General features: G+C 40.4%; 1 protein-coding gene across 1 annotated transcript in view; it reads left to right on the top strand.

Moving 5' to 3' along the window:
- Positions 1-4,745: 4,745 nt before the first annotated feature.
- klhl29 (kelch like family member 29) overlaps positions 4,746-17,000 on the top strand; it is a 132,977-nt gene continuing 120,722 nt past the window's right edge. The window contains exon 1 of the mRNA XM_010788928.1: positions 4,746-5,047. Within this exon, the coding sequence (XP_010787230.1) occupies positions 4,775-5,047 (273 nt within the window). The 5' untranslated portion in view covers positions 4,746-4,774. The remainder of the gene's footprint in view (positions 5,048-17,000) is intronic.

The raw sequence follows: 17,000 nt of genomic DNA, 5'->3' as shown, positions 1-17,000 counted from the left end.
CACACACACACACACACACACACACACACACACACACACACACACACACACACACACACACACACACACACACACATCCAAGTGAGCAATGGCTGATCCCCTCCAAAGTCTCTGAACACACATCCAACATGTGTGAGGATAATATTTCTGAAGTTCCTCAGAAATATTCCTCAAAAGGAACAATTCAGCCGCTGGAAATTGTCCAAAACTAAAATGTAGACCCCAACTTGCGATAATGGAAAAAGCGTGAAAAATGTCCCTCTCTAGAGGACATTTACCTGGGTTCACTCTTTGACGCCTCACTTTTCATTTGGGTTTATTTTTATACTTTCTCTTTAAATACTCTCTTTAACGCTCCCCTTACTTTGCCCTTCACACTACACATCAGCTCATATTGAAACTGTGCATTTTCACATCATTTGTGGATCACAGTTACGATCAATTTAACATTTTCTTGGAACCTTTCATGCTTTTATGCCATGACAGGTCGTGACAGATGTTTTGCTCTCAAACGGAAAGAAGTGATGTAATTTAAAAAAGATCTTTAAAGACCAGTTAGTTTGTAGCCCGCATATTCTTGAAGGAGCTGCATGTGTTTACTGTATTTGACTCCATTCATTTGTGGTATCGGTTTTGGCCTCTTGACTATTGGCCATTTGTCAGACTAGTGACACAAACCTTTGACATCCTGTGTAGCCACTGAGCAACACACCGAGTGAATAGAGGCCAGAAATGTAATTAAATACAGGGCAAAATCCACAACGACAGAGGAAGTCTATAACTGGTCATTCTGGAATCGAATAGGGTAATAAATAAAGTAACAAACACAGGCAGTCATACAGGTATGCACACACACACACATGCACAAAAAGATGGAGAGATGTAGCCTACATGAATGTTAAACCTGGGAATTAACAGGAGTGATAAATATGGAAAGATGCCAACACACACACACACACACACACACACACACACACACACACACACACACACACACACACACACACACACACACACACACACTGTACCTCCTCTGCAGCTATTAACTCATGATGTGACTGACAACACAATGGATATGCCAGTCCGACAGCTCATTAGGTCTGATTGCTGCTGACATGATATTTCTCACTTTCTTATTCAGCTCTTTTCTGGGTGGAACCCATAGCCTGTTACTATTTGTGCTTCATAAGGATTAGTGATTATTTTAATCATTTGTTTGGATTTTCAACTCTCTGGAATAGAATCTCAGTATTCATTTTAAGTTGGAGCCAGAATCAGAAAATAGCATTTGGCATGGGAAAGTCTGATACCTTCGGGTTAGATTATTAACATGCTGACAGGATTGCAGGAGCTGAAGCGTCTCATTGATTGCTGCAGTGTATGATGGCAATGCTGTCATTAGTTTCTTATGAATTTGAAAAGGCTTTTAAAGAGGTTGGTTTTAAATGCGGGCCTTGCTTCAAAGATTATCATCTCCCCTCTGAAGGGCCGTTGGTTTGTCCAGGGCTCACAGTGACTACCGGTACATTGGATGAGAAACATCTTTATTGGCACTTTCTCCCTAGAGCAGTGCAGAGCAAGGTGTCATTGTAGATGTGATGTATTTAAGTGTTTATCTGGTGTGGCACAGTCCACAGGTGTTGGTTTCCACAAGCAACTCTGAGAATGAATTTTCTTTTATCTCCTCTTTGTGCAAACACACTGTTGGCGTGTCTCAAGGTGCTGTGAGTTTATACACCGCCACCGACACGCACACATAGACTTGAAAGCAGTTGCAGAAATTCAGCTGTGAAAGAGTTTTAAGAGCCTGTAATTAGCAGCTTAAATCATCCCGTTCACCAAGGACAATGAAGGTAGTGGGGAGTGACACTCGTTGTGCAGGGATCTGTTGCCGGCCTCTGGTTATATAGTACATACTGACATGCTATGTGCAGGGATGAAAATAATTCTCTCAAAGGATTGTGCACATATTGAAATGTAGTGCACAAAATGCCACTTGGGTAAATGAGTGGATTTGAAGCATAGTGATGTGAGATGCGCTCCTAAAGAAAAACAACATTTGTTGTTTGTATGAACTACTTAAAACAAACCAGTTTAGGGTGTACCATAGCTTCTGGTTAGAGATGGAATGATTTTTTTTAAGAATCAGGTTTTATTTGAAGGTTAAGATCACATCATTCTGGTGCAAATGTTTTATCTTAACCTGTTTTTTGAAATACTCTCAAAAAATATCCATAAGTCATTATTCACTCATGTTATTATAAAATTGTTATACTTTTTATTCTATTATCTTTTCAAAGAACAAATATTAGCAAATAATCTTAGCATATACAACAATGTATTCAAAATAAACATTAAATATTGTATCAACTTTAATTATTTAAAAAAAAACTGTATTTGACATGTCCTTTTTTATTCAATACAAATATGTTCTTTACAGGCTCCTACATAATGCTTATGATTTCCATGCATCTGCTACGATAACTCAATATGCGCTGGCCAAATAAAGGCATAAATACACCATTTCACCAGATACTTGCATATCCACTAACATATTTTTCATTTGCTCTCATAAGGTTTCATTCATCTATATTTTGATTATAAATTGGAAAGACCGAGGGATGAGAGAATAATAGTTTGGTGCCGGATTAAAAGCTTCTCATTTCATACATAGAGTGTTGAACACCCTCCAATCCCTCTTCTAAAATATTATCTTGGAAATCCTGTGAATTTTACTTCCTTATGCAGTATATTGCTGAAGGTTATCCCACAAAGCTCTTTTACATTTACTTTAATCCCTCTCTGCACTTTTGAATATATTTGTATGCCGCTTTACCTAAAGACAAAACAAAGTTAACATGAGTATTGAATCTTGATACTGTCCAGACTGAAGAGCTCAGTGGATGCACAATGGCATGCACCCACTTCACATCGGGAAAGGATTGGTAAAAACAAATTGTACAGAATGCAAATGCACTCTGCCCCCAATTTTGCCTATTGTGAAGATATTGTCCCATTCTTCCCCCCCCCCCACCTCTATCTGTTTTATTTATCTTATTTCTCAACTGAGGTGTGGAGCTCGGATGATAAGAGAATATTGCCGAGCACTAACTCTGCCATTGTTCCACTGGACCAGCACCTTGTTCCTCTCTCTTTCTGTTTCAAACGTTTTGCTGAGATAATACAAGCCTATTCTATTGGAAATGTTGAGGTTGTTAAAAGAGGTTTCTGCAGGAAGGTGGAGAGTTTATTGCAGAACCAGCTTGAGAGTGTTGTCCCGCAGCTTTTAGTAGCTCAGTCTGGCTCTATCACCGACTATCAGCCTGCTGTATTTGTATAGAGCAGACCATGTTTAGAAATAAATAAACAAAAGGTGGGATTGGGAGAGGAAATAAAACACAATGAAAAATAATTAAATGGAGATGGACATAAAGTGTTTGAGCAGGTAACTGAATGGACGGTCACAGTAGCTAAAGATAGAGACGGGCCAGCTCTCCCACCACAGGCTGCTTCGTGTATCGCTTGTATCAAAGCTTTTTCAAAGAACCTTTTATTTCCAGCTGCCTGCTCAAACACTTGCTACTACTCGTACAGCACACTGTCGTTTTTGAAAATGTGCGGTCTCATTACATCTTACCAAAACAGTACGTGCATACATAGTCATTCACTTGTAGTACTGCTTTTACACACACACACACACACACACACACACACACACACACACACACACACACACACACACACACACACACACACACACACACACACACACACAGCTACACACAGAGAAGCTGGCATTTCAAGGCGTTCGCTCCTCTGTGAGGCAAGAAGCAGCATGACAGACCCCAGTGTGAGGAATAAAGACCTATCATCTGCTGTCATTCTCTCCTTACAGACCAGGGGATTTTGCAGGGGGCTTGCTGAACCTGGGTTTGAGGTTGTTTTTTATTTATTAAATCTGTTATCAAGGGCTTGGGAAGCATAACGTGCCTTTGGTGAGGAGGAGTACAATGCGCTGTAAAACCCCTCAGTGATGGATTTCACTTCTCAGATCTTGTGCTGCTTTGATTTATGATATAATATAGAGTGATCCGCTGCTCATGCTACACAATAGCGCCATGCCCAACACTGATGTAATTCTAGCTCACTGTCGCCTATCACAGCCTGCTGTGCTGGAAAAGGGGAGAACCCTCAAATGCAATTCAAGGGCGACCTGATTGAATTAACCATCCATTAGATGGACGAGATGAGCTGTAATTGCGGGGGTATTTATCTATGCAGGTGAATGGGTTTTGACCGCAAGGTCATGCTACTGTTGTGTTGTCCTTGGAACAACTTGAGCAAGTGTGTACTTGTTCGTCTCTCGCTCGGCCGTATTGCTTTAACCTCATTGTCGAGCCTTCATGCTTCACACGGCAAATGTAGCTCCTGATGGTGTTTTTTTATGGACCTGCTTAGCAGTGCTCATTTCTCTCCCTCTCATCGCAGCCCTCGTTACTGACTGGGAGAATAGAAATTAGAGGCAACAAATGAGCCGAAGTGTGTATGTGTCAGTCAGGTGCATTGGGAGCAGATGCTTTGAGCATTTACACCTCCATGTCAAGATGTTCTCCTCTTGATTCCTCCAGTGTCCCCTACTCTTTTTCTACCTTTAAAACCTTGCCTTTGTCTGTGTATCTCCTTCTTCCATTAGCGTATTTAATAAAACTTCACATATACTCTCTCTTTCTATTTACTGCAGGCTTGCCCCCGTTATTCCCTCTGAGAGGAAGTGATGTCACGCCACCACCACCGCTTTGAGAGGGACTACCGGGGACCCTGGGAGCGGAGAGACATCCGCCCTTCTGGCCTCCACAATGGAGGAGCCAACCATTGCTGTGCCTCTGCCGTCGTCAATGGCAACAACCGTCCGGGGCTCCTTCCCCTCCCAGTCATCCCTTCCTTCCTCCCCACCCCGGTTACAGTTGCCGTGACAACATCGAGTAGCGACATCGCGGTCAAGCGAGGCATCACGGCAGCAGGATCAGTGGCTTCCGCATCTGCCAAGGTAAGAGCGTCGTCCAAATGATTGCCGCAACACCTGCTTCCCCTGACTCGAAACTAGTTTCCTGCTGCTCTGACTATCTTTTTTTAGTCTTTGTCTCTTTTTGTGTAAACTTTTTAATCTGTGAAGACTCCCCAGCTGGACATAATCTGCAACTTTCTCCATACTTTTGAGGCTTTCCAGTTTCGCCACTTTCTCAAAAATGCTTCTGCATTGTCCAACTCACTGGCATGCCTGCCTCCATGGTTCAACGGTCTCAGCTCTCGAAGCCCCTCCGCTCTCCCCTTCTCTTTCTCTGCTGCTTCCTGCACTCTCCACCCTTATCCCTCACTCCAGTCCTGCTGCTCCCTCTGTCCAATGCCCCTTTCTTGCCAAACCATTTTCCTTCCATCTTCATTTTCTCTCTCTCTGCCAAATAGCAGGCTTGTCCTGCATTTGCCTCCTTGGTAATTTCCTTCTTTCATTATGTAAATGACCTCTGACAGTGGCTCAAATGTGTGCTGCTGTCAGATGTTATGGCTATGGGTGTTTCTGCTCTAACAAGCAAACAAACATATAGGACCGCATCGTTATGAGCCCTGAGTAATATTTCTTATTTCTCTTACGGTACATTTCTCCTCATCAAACTTCGTCACAAATAGCAATATTTGTGTGGGTCTTTTGTGTATATTTTCCTAATTGGACAATATATCACTTTTATATTTGTGTTTGGACCATGTACAGAAAAGTGCAGCGTGGAAATGTCTGAGCGGTATACTCAAGAGTCGGACAGTTTTTGTTCTCCGCCCCCCCACCCGGGGATCTGCTAGCTAGCTGGCTGTCAGCCGCCCTGTGAAGAGAGGGCCTTTACCAAAAAAGAGTTAGACATTTCAGCCTGTCCACTCTCTCTGCTTCCATGGATACCATTAATCTTCTTTTGATATTCCTCTTCACTTTCAGATCATTTGCTTTAATTGAAACTTCAGCAGATCCATCTGTTTCTTTTCTTCTTTTGTGCTACGGCACCTTCTTGGGCTTTTGCTCTCGGTGGAGCCTGCACTCTAAGAACAGAGGTAAACAATGCTTTGGTAATTTAGCCCGTAAGTGCACATCATTAGATACCCTGCTTGAATGCACTGACCACAGACACAGTAAATCTGCTCTGGCACCGCATCGGCCCCTCCTTTTGTGCAACTGAATAATTACATACATCCCAACAAAGTCTCACCAACTCCCACCGCGGCCATTGTCATCATTCAATGGCTGCCAGAGCAATTAGGTGCCTTGCACCGCACGTGAGTGCGCATTAGTTTAAAGGTACAGTATTTGTGAGAATAAAGCAGATATAATGCAGGTCCTTACCTAGACGCCACCGTGCGTAGGTTTATTCAGAGATTTACCTTTCTTATTTTCCCGCCTTTGACAGTCCTTTTTGAGGTTGGCAACAGAGAGCAACAACGTTTAAAAAGAGAAATACTCAAAGTCTGGGCTCTGCTTTAATCATGGCCCATAAAAGTAACAGGGGCCTCATGAGCATAGGAGCCTATCTTTCTGTCTTCTTCCTAGCTGTCTGCTGTCCTCACTTACTCTCTCTCTCTCCCTTTCTTTCATCTTCAATCAAAGCTGTTTGGGGGACATACAGAGTCTGATGGACGGATGCAGCTCTCTCTCCATGGTCCCTTTGTCTCTGCTCTGTCCATGGCTACAGTAAAAAGCTGACAGGCCGTTATTGATCTGCACTGTTTGGGGACTTTCTTATAAACACTGCGGCCCAAGTGGGGACACAGTGAAATAGCTACACATGTACAGGAATGTGTGTGTGTGTTTTCTTTGATTCATAATCTTTCTACATACAGTTAATTTTAAGTTTTAATGATCGATATAGAGTTGTATTGTTGGTAGGAATAATTGATAGTGCTGTGTGTGTGCACATGTGTGGGTTGTGGAGGACAAATGCTAAGTTTAAAAGTGCCACCTGATGTAAAGCTAACCACATGGAACATAGTACATTTGAAGCTACACTTTGTGATCCCCTGCAAGGGCCCATCATTAATTGTTGATGTATTTTTGTTCAGTCGTCACGTATTTAAGGTCACTATAGAAACTAAATCCATGTAGTTAATTACCACATCTGTTCTGTGTCCTGCTGATAAAAAGGACGCTTACATGTCAGCTGGAGGTCCAGTTTGACTCTATGCCAATTACCTAGTATATCAATTCCTTTTGATTTACTAGGTAATAAATGGACTTCTTTATATTAAGTGGCTGTTACGTTATGACTTAATGGACTTGCCAAAATGAACTATACTTCAAATTCATCTTTATAGCAATCATGGCGATGGCAAGCTATTGTAAGGTTACCATTTAGATAAAAGTGAATAGACTGACATTTCACCATAACATGTTTTTTTTTCATTCCTGCTGCAATGGCTGTTATATTACATTATTACATGGCTTAGTTGAATACTCGATTCTGATTGGCCAATTCAGAACACGTGACAAGTTGTTAATCCAGTAGTACATACCGTACATACCACTGTCAAGGATTTATTGACCGTTGTTAAGGACGCTCACATCTGCAGAAAGAACTCCGGTCGATTTAACTGTATACAGCTTGCTTTTCAAACTGTTTGCTTTTCAAACTGTTTGCTTGTCTTTAGTTTTCCGTTGTCTACCGTCTGAGAGCAACATGGAGGATTTTAATATGAATTGGAATATATTTGGAGAGCACAGTAATTTGGATGAATGGTTAGAGGCTGATGAGTCCCCAGTGAAGAGAGGCGAAAAGACAGACCACATTATGGGGTATGAAACTATTTAAAGACTGGCTGATTGAAAAGAACCAACCAACAGAGTTTGACAGCAACGGTCAGAAAATGGCAAAATATATTCAGTTGCCAGTTACTTGGGCATTAGGTCAGGGATATCTAGATACTTTTCCAAGGTTTGACATAATGAATTGTGTGTACTTTTAAAGCAAGCAACAATGTTTTCAAATCTGTAATCGCAAAAACGCTATCTACAGTAAGCAGTTCCTGCCGTTGCTACGTAGGCTAGTTCAAACGGTAACAACGGACTATTTTTCTTAGCGGATGCATGTCATTTTAAATCAATAAAACCATTTTTTAAATCAATAATACTGTTTTTTAAATCAATAAATGTTTTTCTAAATCAATAAAAGCATTTAAATTAATATTGGGAGTCACGTCGTTCCTTTTTGAGAATGTGGCCTTCGAGCTCCCTGATCAGCCTGTCGGGTGTTCTTTTACCACATTGCTGAACATTATCCCTTTCGTATACACTATTAAGGTACACTATAAAAAATAGGTAAGCTCGCAGAGACATGAAGACAGATACAAAATTGTCTGACAAAAAAGAAAGACAGGGTGTGATATTGTAAAAATAAGGTGTTTTATAAAATTGTATTTGACTATAAATTGTATAAACCTACCGCATCTTTGCGCAGTATTTTGTTTATAAAAGTGACGCTACCTTTCAGACACATCTTTGAAGCTGTGTTAATTGTTGTACTAATAAACCCTCGAAATAACACTCACCTAGTGGGTGTTATCTCTGCCTCCAAAACCACTCTTTCACAGACTCGCTGTTAAAGAAAGAGCACTGTTGTAATTACAGTTACAGATCCAAACGATGATCCACACATTGCTTGTGTTCAGAATACGTTTTGTGAAAGATCTATACCAGGTTAAATGTTTGGACATTAATCTTGCAGCCTGTTATTTAGCGTCAGTTAGGATTTTACAGGGTATAAACGTGTGCCAAAGCTTAAATTTGTATCTGATATCACATATTATTTCTCAGGAAGTATCTTCCCACGGAGAGCCCACTTAAACATGTGGATTTTCCTGCATGGTCTAATCCTTTTTAAAATTAAATTGTTTAATCCATCCTCCCCAGATATTAAATAACTGCAGTGTTGGAAGTGTTGTATACCTATTTGTATTGAATGCAAAAGAAACAGCCCTAGTTAAAATACCTATACGGTTACATATTGATCCAAGCTGTGTCATAGTCTAATAACTCTTGTTAGTTTGGGCTTTTCCCTGTAGGTTTATCTTGATTCTTATGTCTGGTTCACTCTGTTTACATCCCATTCATTAAATTTTCTGTTAGATGTTTCTGACTACAGAGCAGTCTCAAGATGGCAGAATGAGAAATCCTTTAGCTTGTATCCATCTCATTACTTTAACATAGTTGGAAAGAAAGGTAAAAAAGCAAGTTAGTTTTGGGCCTTTTGTTATTCTGCATATTAAGTACTATGGTGAGTACTATATTAATGCCTGTAGGTGAAGTTCAATGTGATAGATTTTTTTAGAACTACATAGTATTTTTACATCTTTTGCATTTGAGTTTATGTAGCACCAAGCATACGAAGATATTCATTTTCATATTTGCATAAATGATTGTTTAAAATTGCTTCCTGTAGTCTTTATGTGATTTTTCAGAAGTCTCCCAAACAGTGTTGAACTACAATCAGACATGAGAGCTACAGTATTCAGTTGTCTCTTTAGCCTCACATTGTCAATGTTTTTAATTAGCTTTTTTACATTTTATTTATGTTTTAAAGACCATAGTATGACCATGGCACTGATTCTAAGGAAATGTAGTAGCACATGATAGATATGATGTTCTCGTTTAGTTGTTTTTATTAAAACAAAGTAACATCACTCTTGTTTAAGCTTTGATACCTACTGCTGTTTGATCTCCTACAATCTATAATACCTGCTGCTGGCAGTCCATTAAAGTGCTTTCCCCCCGACAAAGCCAAATAAATCGTGCTTCTCTGCTGAGCACGTATAGACACAAAACGTATTCAATGACAGTTGCCTCCACCTGGCAGAGATTCCTTTATAATAAGTGGTTACGCCAATTGTCATAGTTGTGGCCTAGGTGGTCCTTAAAATTGAAAGTCGGAAAGTCTAAGCTCCAACCGCCAGAATTCATTCTGTTAGTCAAGAAAACTCTCCTGGTGAATTCTCTCCTCAATCTGACAACATTTACCCCTCCCTCATCAACCTTGAAGTTTAGCCTCAGTTGCAGCTGCTGGTGTGGCAGCCCAGGTCGATGAGGGAGGGGTAAATGTTGCAGGTCGATGAGGGAGGGGTAAATGACCCACCCTATTGTAGCCATGTTAAAAACATTGATTATCTATGTTTGTCATATTCATTTTAGAAAGTTTCTTCTAAGATACACACAGAAAGTTACATTTTGAAAATAAAGTTCAAGTCATAAGAGGGAAAAAAAATCCCAATCTCCCAGTATTGACAGCACCAATCAATAGAGCTCGCCTTGAAACCAAATCACACATTGTGTATTTTTGGCCATTGATTTTAGCCAGGTCAGCCAGCCAATGTATTGAAGCAGAGCGCATGCTGTGGCAAACACAACATGGTATCCAGAGAACAGCAGGTGTCACGGCCTCACTCTGACACAATCAAAAAGAGAAGGAAAACACACAAGAAGGAGTCTTTCGTTTTTTTTTTTTTTGTGAGCAGTTCGAGGCATGTACGTTTTTTTTTTTCCTGACAGTGACGAGGCGTACAAATTGAGATGTAATACATTTCCTCAGCTTTGAACGTCCCTCCACTTTAAAGGCAACTGCAGTAACATTGATTTGACTGTGCATCACCTCTTTAGTGCATTAACAGTGGTTCAGCTCTTATTCTTTTTTAATTGTATGTATCTCTTAATTTCAGCTGGGCTTTAAATCTGCTTTAAGAGAAAGTCTCCATGTGAACATCACTGTTGTGTCAAGGAGCCCTGGTAATGAATCCACTGGAAGATTCAGAGTTTTTATTGAGGTTCAGGCTAAAAGGGGGAAGACGTCTTTTTGAAAATCGGGATAACCTTGTGACAAGTTGCTGTGAAATGTATCAAATGTGGGATGATTAAAGTTTAAGAAAGGCGCGCGCTGGGGAAGCTGGATGATTGAGACAGAACGGAGACAGGGGAGGCGGGTAACAGGGGAGGGCTGCTTTTGAATTAGCTTCAGATAAGAGAGGAAACTCGATTGTTCTATCAAATAGTGAACCTCTCATCTTCCAGAAAATATGAAACTTTACATTTCCAAAGCAGACAGACTCACCATGGGGTCTTAGGAGAAAACCAGCTACCTTACGAGGAAAGCCAAGAACCCTAAACATAGCTGGAGGAGAAATGATTGCTTCACAGCTTGAAGCCTGCTTTTTGTAACTTATGGACTTAATGAACGATGCATCCCATTTGATTGCATCATTCATAATCGTAACACACACACTGTTATTAAATGCAGACAGCTGTTGTGGATGGAGGACACTGTGTTATTTTATTCTTGACATTTTACTTCAATAGAAATCGAAAATATACACTCAAAATATTCTCCTTAAATACTAAGTAGCACAGGCTTTCTGATGTGCCTTTATCTTTCTCTGAGGAGCAGGAAGGTAAACAATCTTCACACTCTGCTGCCTGCATTTTGATTTATTAGCTTATAGTGTATGTTTTCACCCTGTCACAGATGTGCTGCATGCCATTTGCATTCACAGAGAAACTGTCACAAAATCCAGCTCTCAGAAGACGTGTCCTCAGAAGTACACCCAACTGATTGATGGGACATACTTTATTTAGACACAATAGCTTTCATTCATTATCCATACGCCATCATGTAAAAACCTGAAGGCTTTTCTGTAGGTGAGTCGAGTGTCTATTTATCTCATTTTCAGTGTTTGAACGGTTATGCAATTTCAAATATGCAGAGCCAGAGGTCTGTTGTACATTTTGTTATTTGTAAGTGGTTAAGTGGTGAGTGTGTCAGAGCATATTTTAGCAGTAACAGTCAGCTTGTTTGACGGTGAGCGAAGATGAACCTGTCAGCCCTTTCTGCTTAGGCCGTCCAGGCTAAAGTGTCAGTTATGATAAAGACAGCCCTCAAGTATTAGACTTTCCACCATTACAATTTTCACTGCCTTTTTGCTCCTACTGATTCTCCACATTGGAAAAAAACAAGACTTAAATGACTGGCACAATTCAGTGTGCCTGCTGTTTCCTAGAAATAAATTCATACCTTGTTAAGTTAGATGGGAACACCTGATTTTAATTGGAGACTTTATGAATCGCACAACCATAATATCACAATATTAAAACAATATAAATAACACAATATAATCACAATAGCATGTTTATGGTTTAAATAAAAATAAAATAAATAAAATGAAATAAAAATAAAATAAATAAATAAAATAAATAAAACAAATAAAATAAATAAAATAAATAAAATAAATAAAATAAATAAAATAAATAAATAAACATTGAATGTATAAATAATAACTGAGTGTATTTTAAATCTACACGCAAATATATAGAAAAGGTTATAGTATAGAGACCAACTTACCTTAAGACAACATATTTAACCGGCAGTGGCGAGCCGTCAGGGCCCTCTAGGACCTCCCTGAGGGCCTAAGATGTTCTACAAAATAATATTTAAAAAAATTTTTTTTAGCTGTATTTTTCATTAGTTTTACCAAAATAACTTGATTTAATTGTATTTAAAATAACATTTCCGAAGAAATAAATCCTTCAAGTCTGCCTATTCAGTTTCTGTTTGAATGTGAAGCGTTAAATGAAAGAAGCTCCTTGAGCCGTCTCTGCGACTTACTATGAAGAGAGGAGCTGATTGGTGGTCCTGCTGTAAATTCACTGAGGTATAGGTATAAAAGTCACGGCTCGCCACTGTTAACCGGATACTATACTATACAAGTGTGCAAATGTTTCTACTCTATTTTTTCCCCCGTTACCCCAAACATTATCATAATGGATGTGGACAAAGCTACAGTGTTATTAAGAAACAATAGACCGCAGGGAAGCAAAGCAGGGATTAAGCATTGATTTTCCTCAAGATGGAAACTTTTAAGTTGTTAACTAAAAGCAGTGATTGTTGTTTACCAGGAGCGATTGCACCAGGGTCTGGATGTATTGGCACCATGTTGGGAAAATTAAAGCTTTGCACTCTAAATCAGACCAGGCTATACTGCAGTGATTGCAAATCAAGGACAAAGAGATGACGAGACAGACACACACACACACACACAGACAGACAGACAGACAGACAGACAGACAGACAGACAGACAGACAGACAGACAGACAGACAGACAGACAGACAGACAGACAGACAGACAGACAGACAGACAGGCACCTCTGTCAGGAGGACTGCACACTGTCAAACTGTCAGAGGGAAGGCAGTATAAAAAATGGAACTGTCAGACTTTATTTTTTCACGATTTCAGCATTTGAAATCGGATGGAATGAAAATGGTAGTCCTGAAACTGATGACAGGGTTATCAAAAATCTCAACCCACCATGGCCTTCTTGATTTAAGAAAAAGATCCACGTAAAAATGAAACAGTCTGCAGATGTGGAGTTATAACTGACCGGCCAAAGAATAGGTGAAGATAAGTGTTATCTTCATCTGTCTTGTCAATCTCTCTGTGACAAGATGTTCTACAGGTTCCATCCTATCTGTATCTCTCCTGGGTCCTCTGTTGTCTTTCTCTATAGCAGTAGCATCCCAGCTGACCTTTTGTAGCTACAATGGAGCGCCACGCTTATCAAATCCAACCACCAAGTCCTCATTCTCTCATCCTCTGCTTTTGATGCATCTGCTACATCTCTGCTGGATTTCAATCGTCTTGGAGAAAATAAAATGGATGCAAAGACGGGATATTGTTCTGAAATCCATGGATATTTCAAAATAGGAGACCTTTCAGCTTTGTGGCGGATTGTTCTGGTGACAGCATGCTTTACCAAAGGCTGAATGAACAGCCCTGGCAGGAGAAAATACGGCGTTCAAAAAGGGCTTGCTCTCCTGTTTTTCTGCCGTGTTTTGTGTGTGTGGGTGGTAACTGGAAAGCAGGCCTCTTAAACACTCCGGCTGTCTTATGAGTCTGGCTCCAAACTGACTGCCTGATGGCTCCATCTAATAAGCAGTCATTGGATATCAGATTTAAATCTCTTTCTGCTTTGTGAAAGGTGAGATCCTTCTCTATTTATGTCACAATGACTATGCAATATGAGTGTGTGTGTTATTGAAGGGCTGAGGAGTGTGTTGTCATCCAATACTGTACATCTGCTCTCCCGGCAGTACACAGAGATCATTGTCTCGCTGGTCTTTGACTGAGCAGAAACTGGCGCTTCAGACGTCACTGCACAAACAACAAGTGTGTTTACAAAGTATAGATTCCTCTCGAAGGCAAACTCTCTCTTTCTTCCTTTGGGTCTGCCCTCTGTGCTTGCTTCATCCCCTGTGCTCAGCGTGGGTTTGGAAATTAGGAGCTCTTTTTCTGCAGCAGCTTGATTCATAAAAGCTAAGTCAGGAAAAGCCCCATCCCCACGTTATCACCCTCCATCACACTTCCATTACTTCCATGTAATTCTCCGGCACATCCTCCCCGACCGCCACCCCTTCAGCCACTTCAAACATACTTCTTGTCTTTGTCGAAGCATATATCCTCATTCCTGCGTTAGCGTTGCCTCCCTCTGAGCGCGCTTGTGTGAAATTGGATTGCTGATCCGTTGGCTCTGAATGGCATAGATGTAATATAGGATACTGGCGACCGCATGTTCTGATGTGGAAGACAGCTGTTACAGGACACCGACGGATCACAGATGGCGCTTGACTGGTAGTTCTCAGCCCTTCAACAATCCAAACGCTCTGAGCAAATCTCACGACAACATAAAGGAGAAGACTACTGAACAACAAACAAACACTCAAGGCTGTGGTCAGGCATATTGCACTCGGCGGCACGGGGAAGGTTGTCAGATTCGCTAAAGTGTCAAGGGGTCATTGTTGATCCCCGGGCAATTTAAAGTGGCTGTCGTCTTACATTTGCCATTATCATTTGTCATCGCTGCCACCACTGCTTTTCACTTCATTTCCTCATGACAGAGTGAGACATTTTTGTCAAAAGAGGAAAGTGATATTTCACACATATTAAAGTACCCTATGATTATCACATATTCACACTCTACTGGCCTGCAAAGTGTAGCCAAAAAGTTTGTGGTTTGTTTGCGACTCTCTAGCTATTCTGGTCTAATAGGGTTAGGGTTACCAAAACTTCGGTACGAGGTTGATTACACAAATTCTGGATGGGTGATGGACGAGACTTACTATGTACCATTATTACAGGACTCAGTTAATTCACTATCGACACCAATGGACACACCCTATTTTTTACCTGACAATTATGTTATTAAAAACAACCAGTATCAAATTGGGATCAAGAAGTGGAATATGGCATTGGTATTCCTTGTGTAAAAGGAAAAAAAAACATGACAAAAGGTTTAAAATCCCAAATAATTGGTAAAACGGCTTTACTCCCAGCTGTCAACCTCCTCAGTTCAGAAACTCCTCACATTATATTCATGCCATACATTGACCAAACTGATTATCTATTCTAGAAGAAAACTTGCACTGTTCAGTCAAAAGAAATCTCAGACACTTTAAAGCCTATAAGAGGTCTGTTTGTTTATAAAAAGTTTCCCACTGAGGGACAAGTTTAAAGACTGCCATTTAATCTCCAACAAACACCAGTCTACCTCAGTCTAGGTGTAGAATCTGTATTTATAGAGAAGTGCAATCTAGATGCTAATATCATGCAGCACTAATAACAACACGTCATGTCTATAAAAAGTATTGGCTGTATATTTTAGAGGCTACCTTTTTTCATTATGCAGAAATTCCATGAACCCAAAAAAGGATTCAGCGCTGAAGTTCCGAGCTGTCATTCATCGTTCTGTGTAATTTAGCTCATCATCGAATGAGCGGATCAGATCGTAGCCCTTCAAAGACCCACACTTAGTACCCATATTCCCCTTCAAGTGTTAAATGAACTCCCTGCTGAGCCAGGCTGATTGTATGTCATTTGGCTTTCCACTGCTGGGAAATAATTCCCCTTCCTCTATAGCCACCTCCTCCCTTTGTCTGTCCTGTTCCACAATTACAGAATAAAGAGCGATGGCATTTAAAAAGGTCCACATGTGGAGGGGTTGACATTCAAAGTGCTGCCACCTTAAGGTTAACTCCATACGAAAGGTGGTGCTGAATGCAGGCTTTTAAAGCATCAGTCATGTCATGTGAAATATTAGATTTCAGACAGTGTGGTTGTAGATGCACAAGTAAACAGTACATTGTTCTCCGCTGTGTCTCAAGGTCTAAGGATGTTCTCAGACCAGTTACATGCGGCTGTTTGGCTGCCCAGGTTTTATTTGTGAAATGAGCACGGCTATAAAAAGAGGAGTTGCGGACAATTACCCTCAGATGTTGCCCGAGGCTGATTCTTCAATCCCGCAAAACGAAGACGTTAACTCTTTTATTTTTATTTGAAAAAGGTGGACTAAAGTACTTGCACTTTCTTTGCCTGCAAATAGACATTGACAGCCTTTGCTTTGAAATGTCTTTGCTTGGCTTGGTGAGGGTTTCAGTTGGGTGCACAAAAGAAGCAATAAACAAGGCTTAAGAGATTCCTCTTGAAAATACTTGGAAACAAAATCATTAGTCAATTGACTTTGTCCTTTACTCCCCCGCTGAGCCAACGTCTGTGAGGGATCTTCGCTACGTTTTCTTTAAGCTTCAATGTCTCCATTTCATGGATTGCCATGCTTTTTGGAACAGATATTTAAGGTGGCCATATTGATCCTGGTGACTTTGGGGATAGCTTTTCATCTATAGCTCTCAGGTTAAATGTACAGTTGAGGCCAGAATGATTAGCCCCCCAGGAGTTATGGAACATTTTCCTAAAATTCTTCCCAATGTTTCCAGCATTGATAAAAGTTGATATAATCAAACAATCACCAGTGCAATTTAATAGCTTTTGGAACATAAAATACGTTTTTAGGCTTGCTTTATATCAAATTTAGTGAACATGGGTTGGTCAAAAATATTAACCCCATGTGAATTTTTGCTTTCAAAACACACCTAATCAA

This window comes from Notothenia coriiceps, unplaced genomic scaffold (assembly GCF_000735185.1).
Source record: "Notothenia coriiceps isolate Sejong01 unplaced genomic scaffold, NC01 NC01_scaffold00032378, whole genome shotgun sequence".
Taxonomy (NCBI): domain Eukaryota; kingdom Metazoa; phylum Chordata; class Actinopteri; order Perciformes; family Nototheniidae; genus Notothenia; species Notothenia coriiceps.
This window is presented reverse-complemented; position numbering and strand designations above follow the sequence as displayed.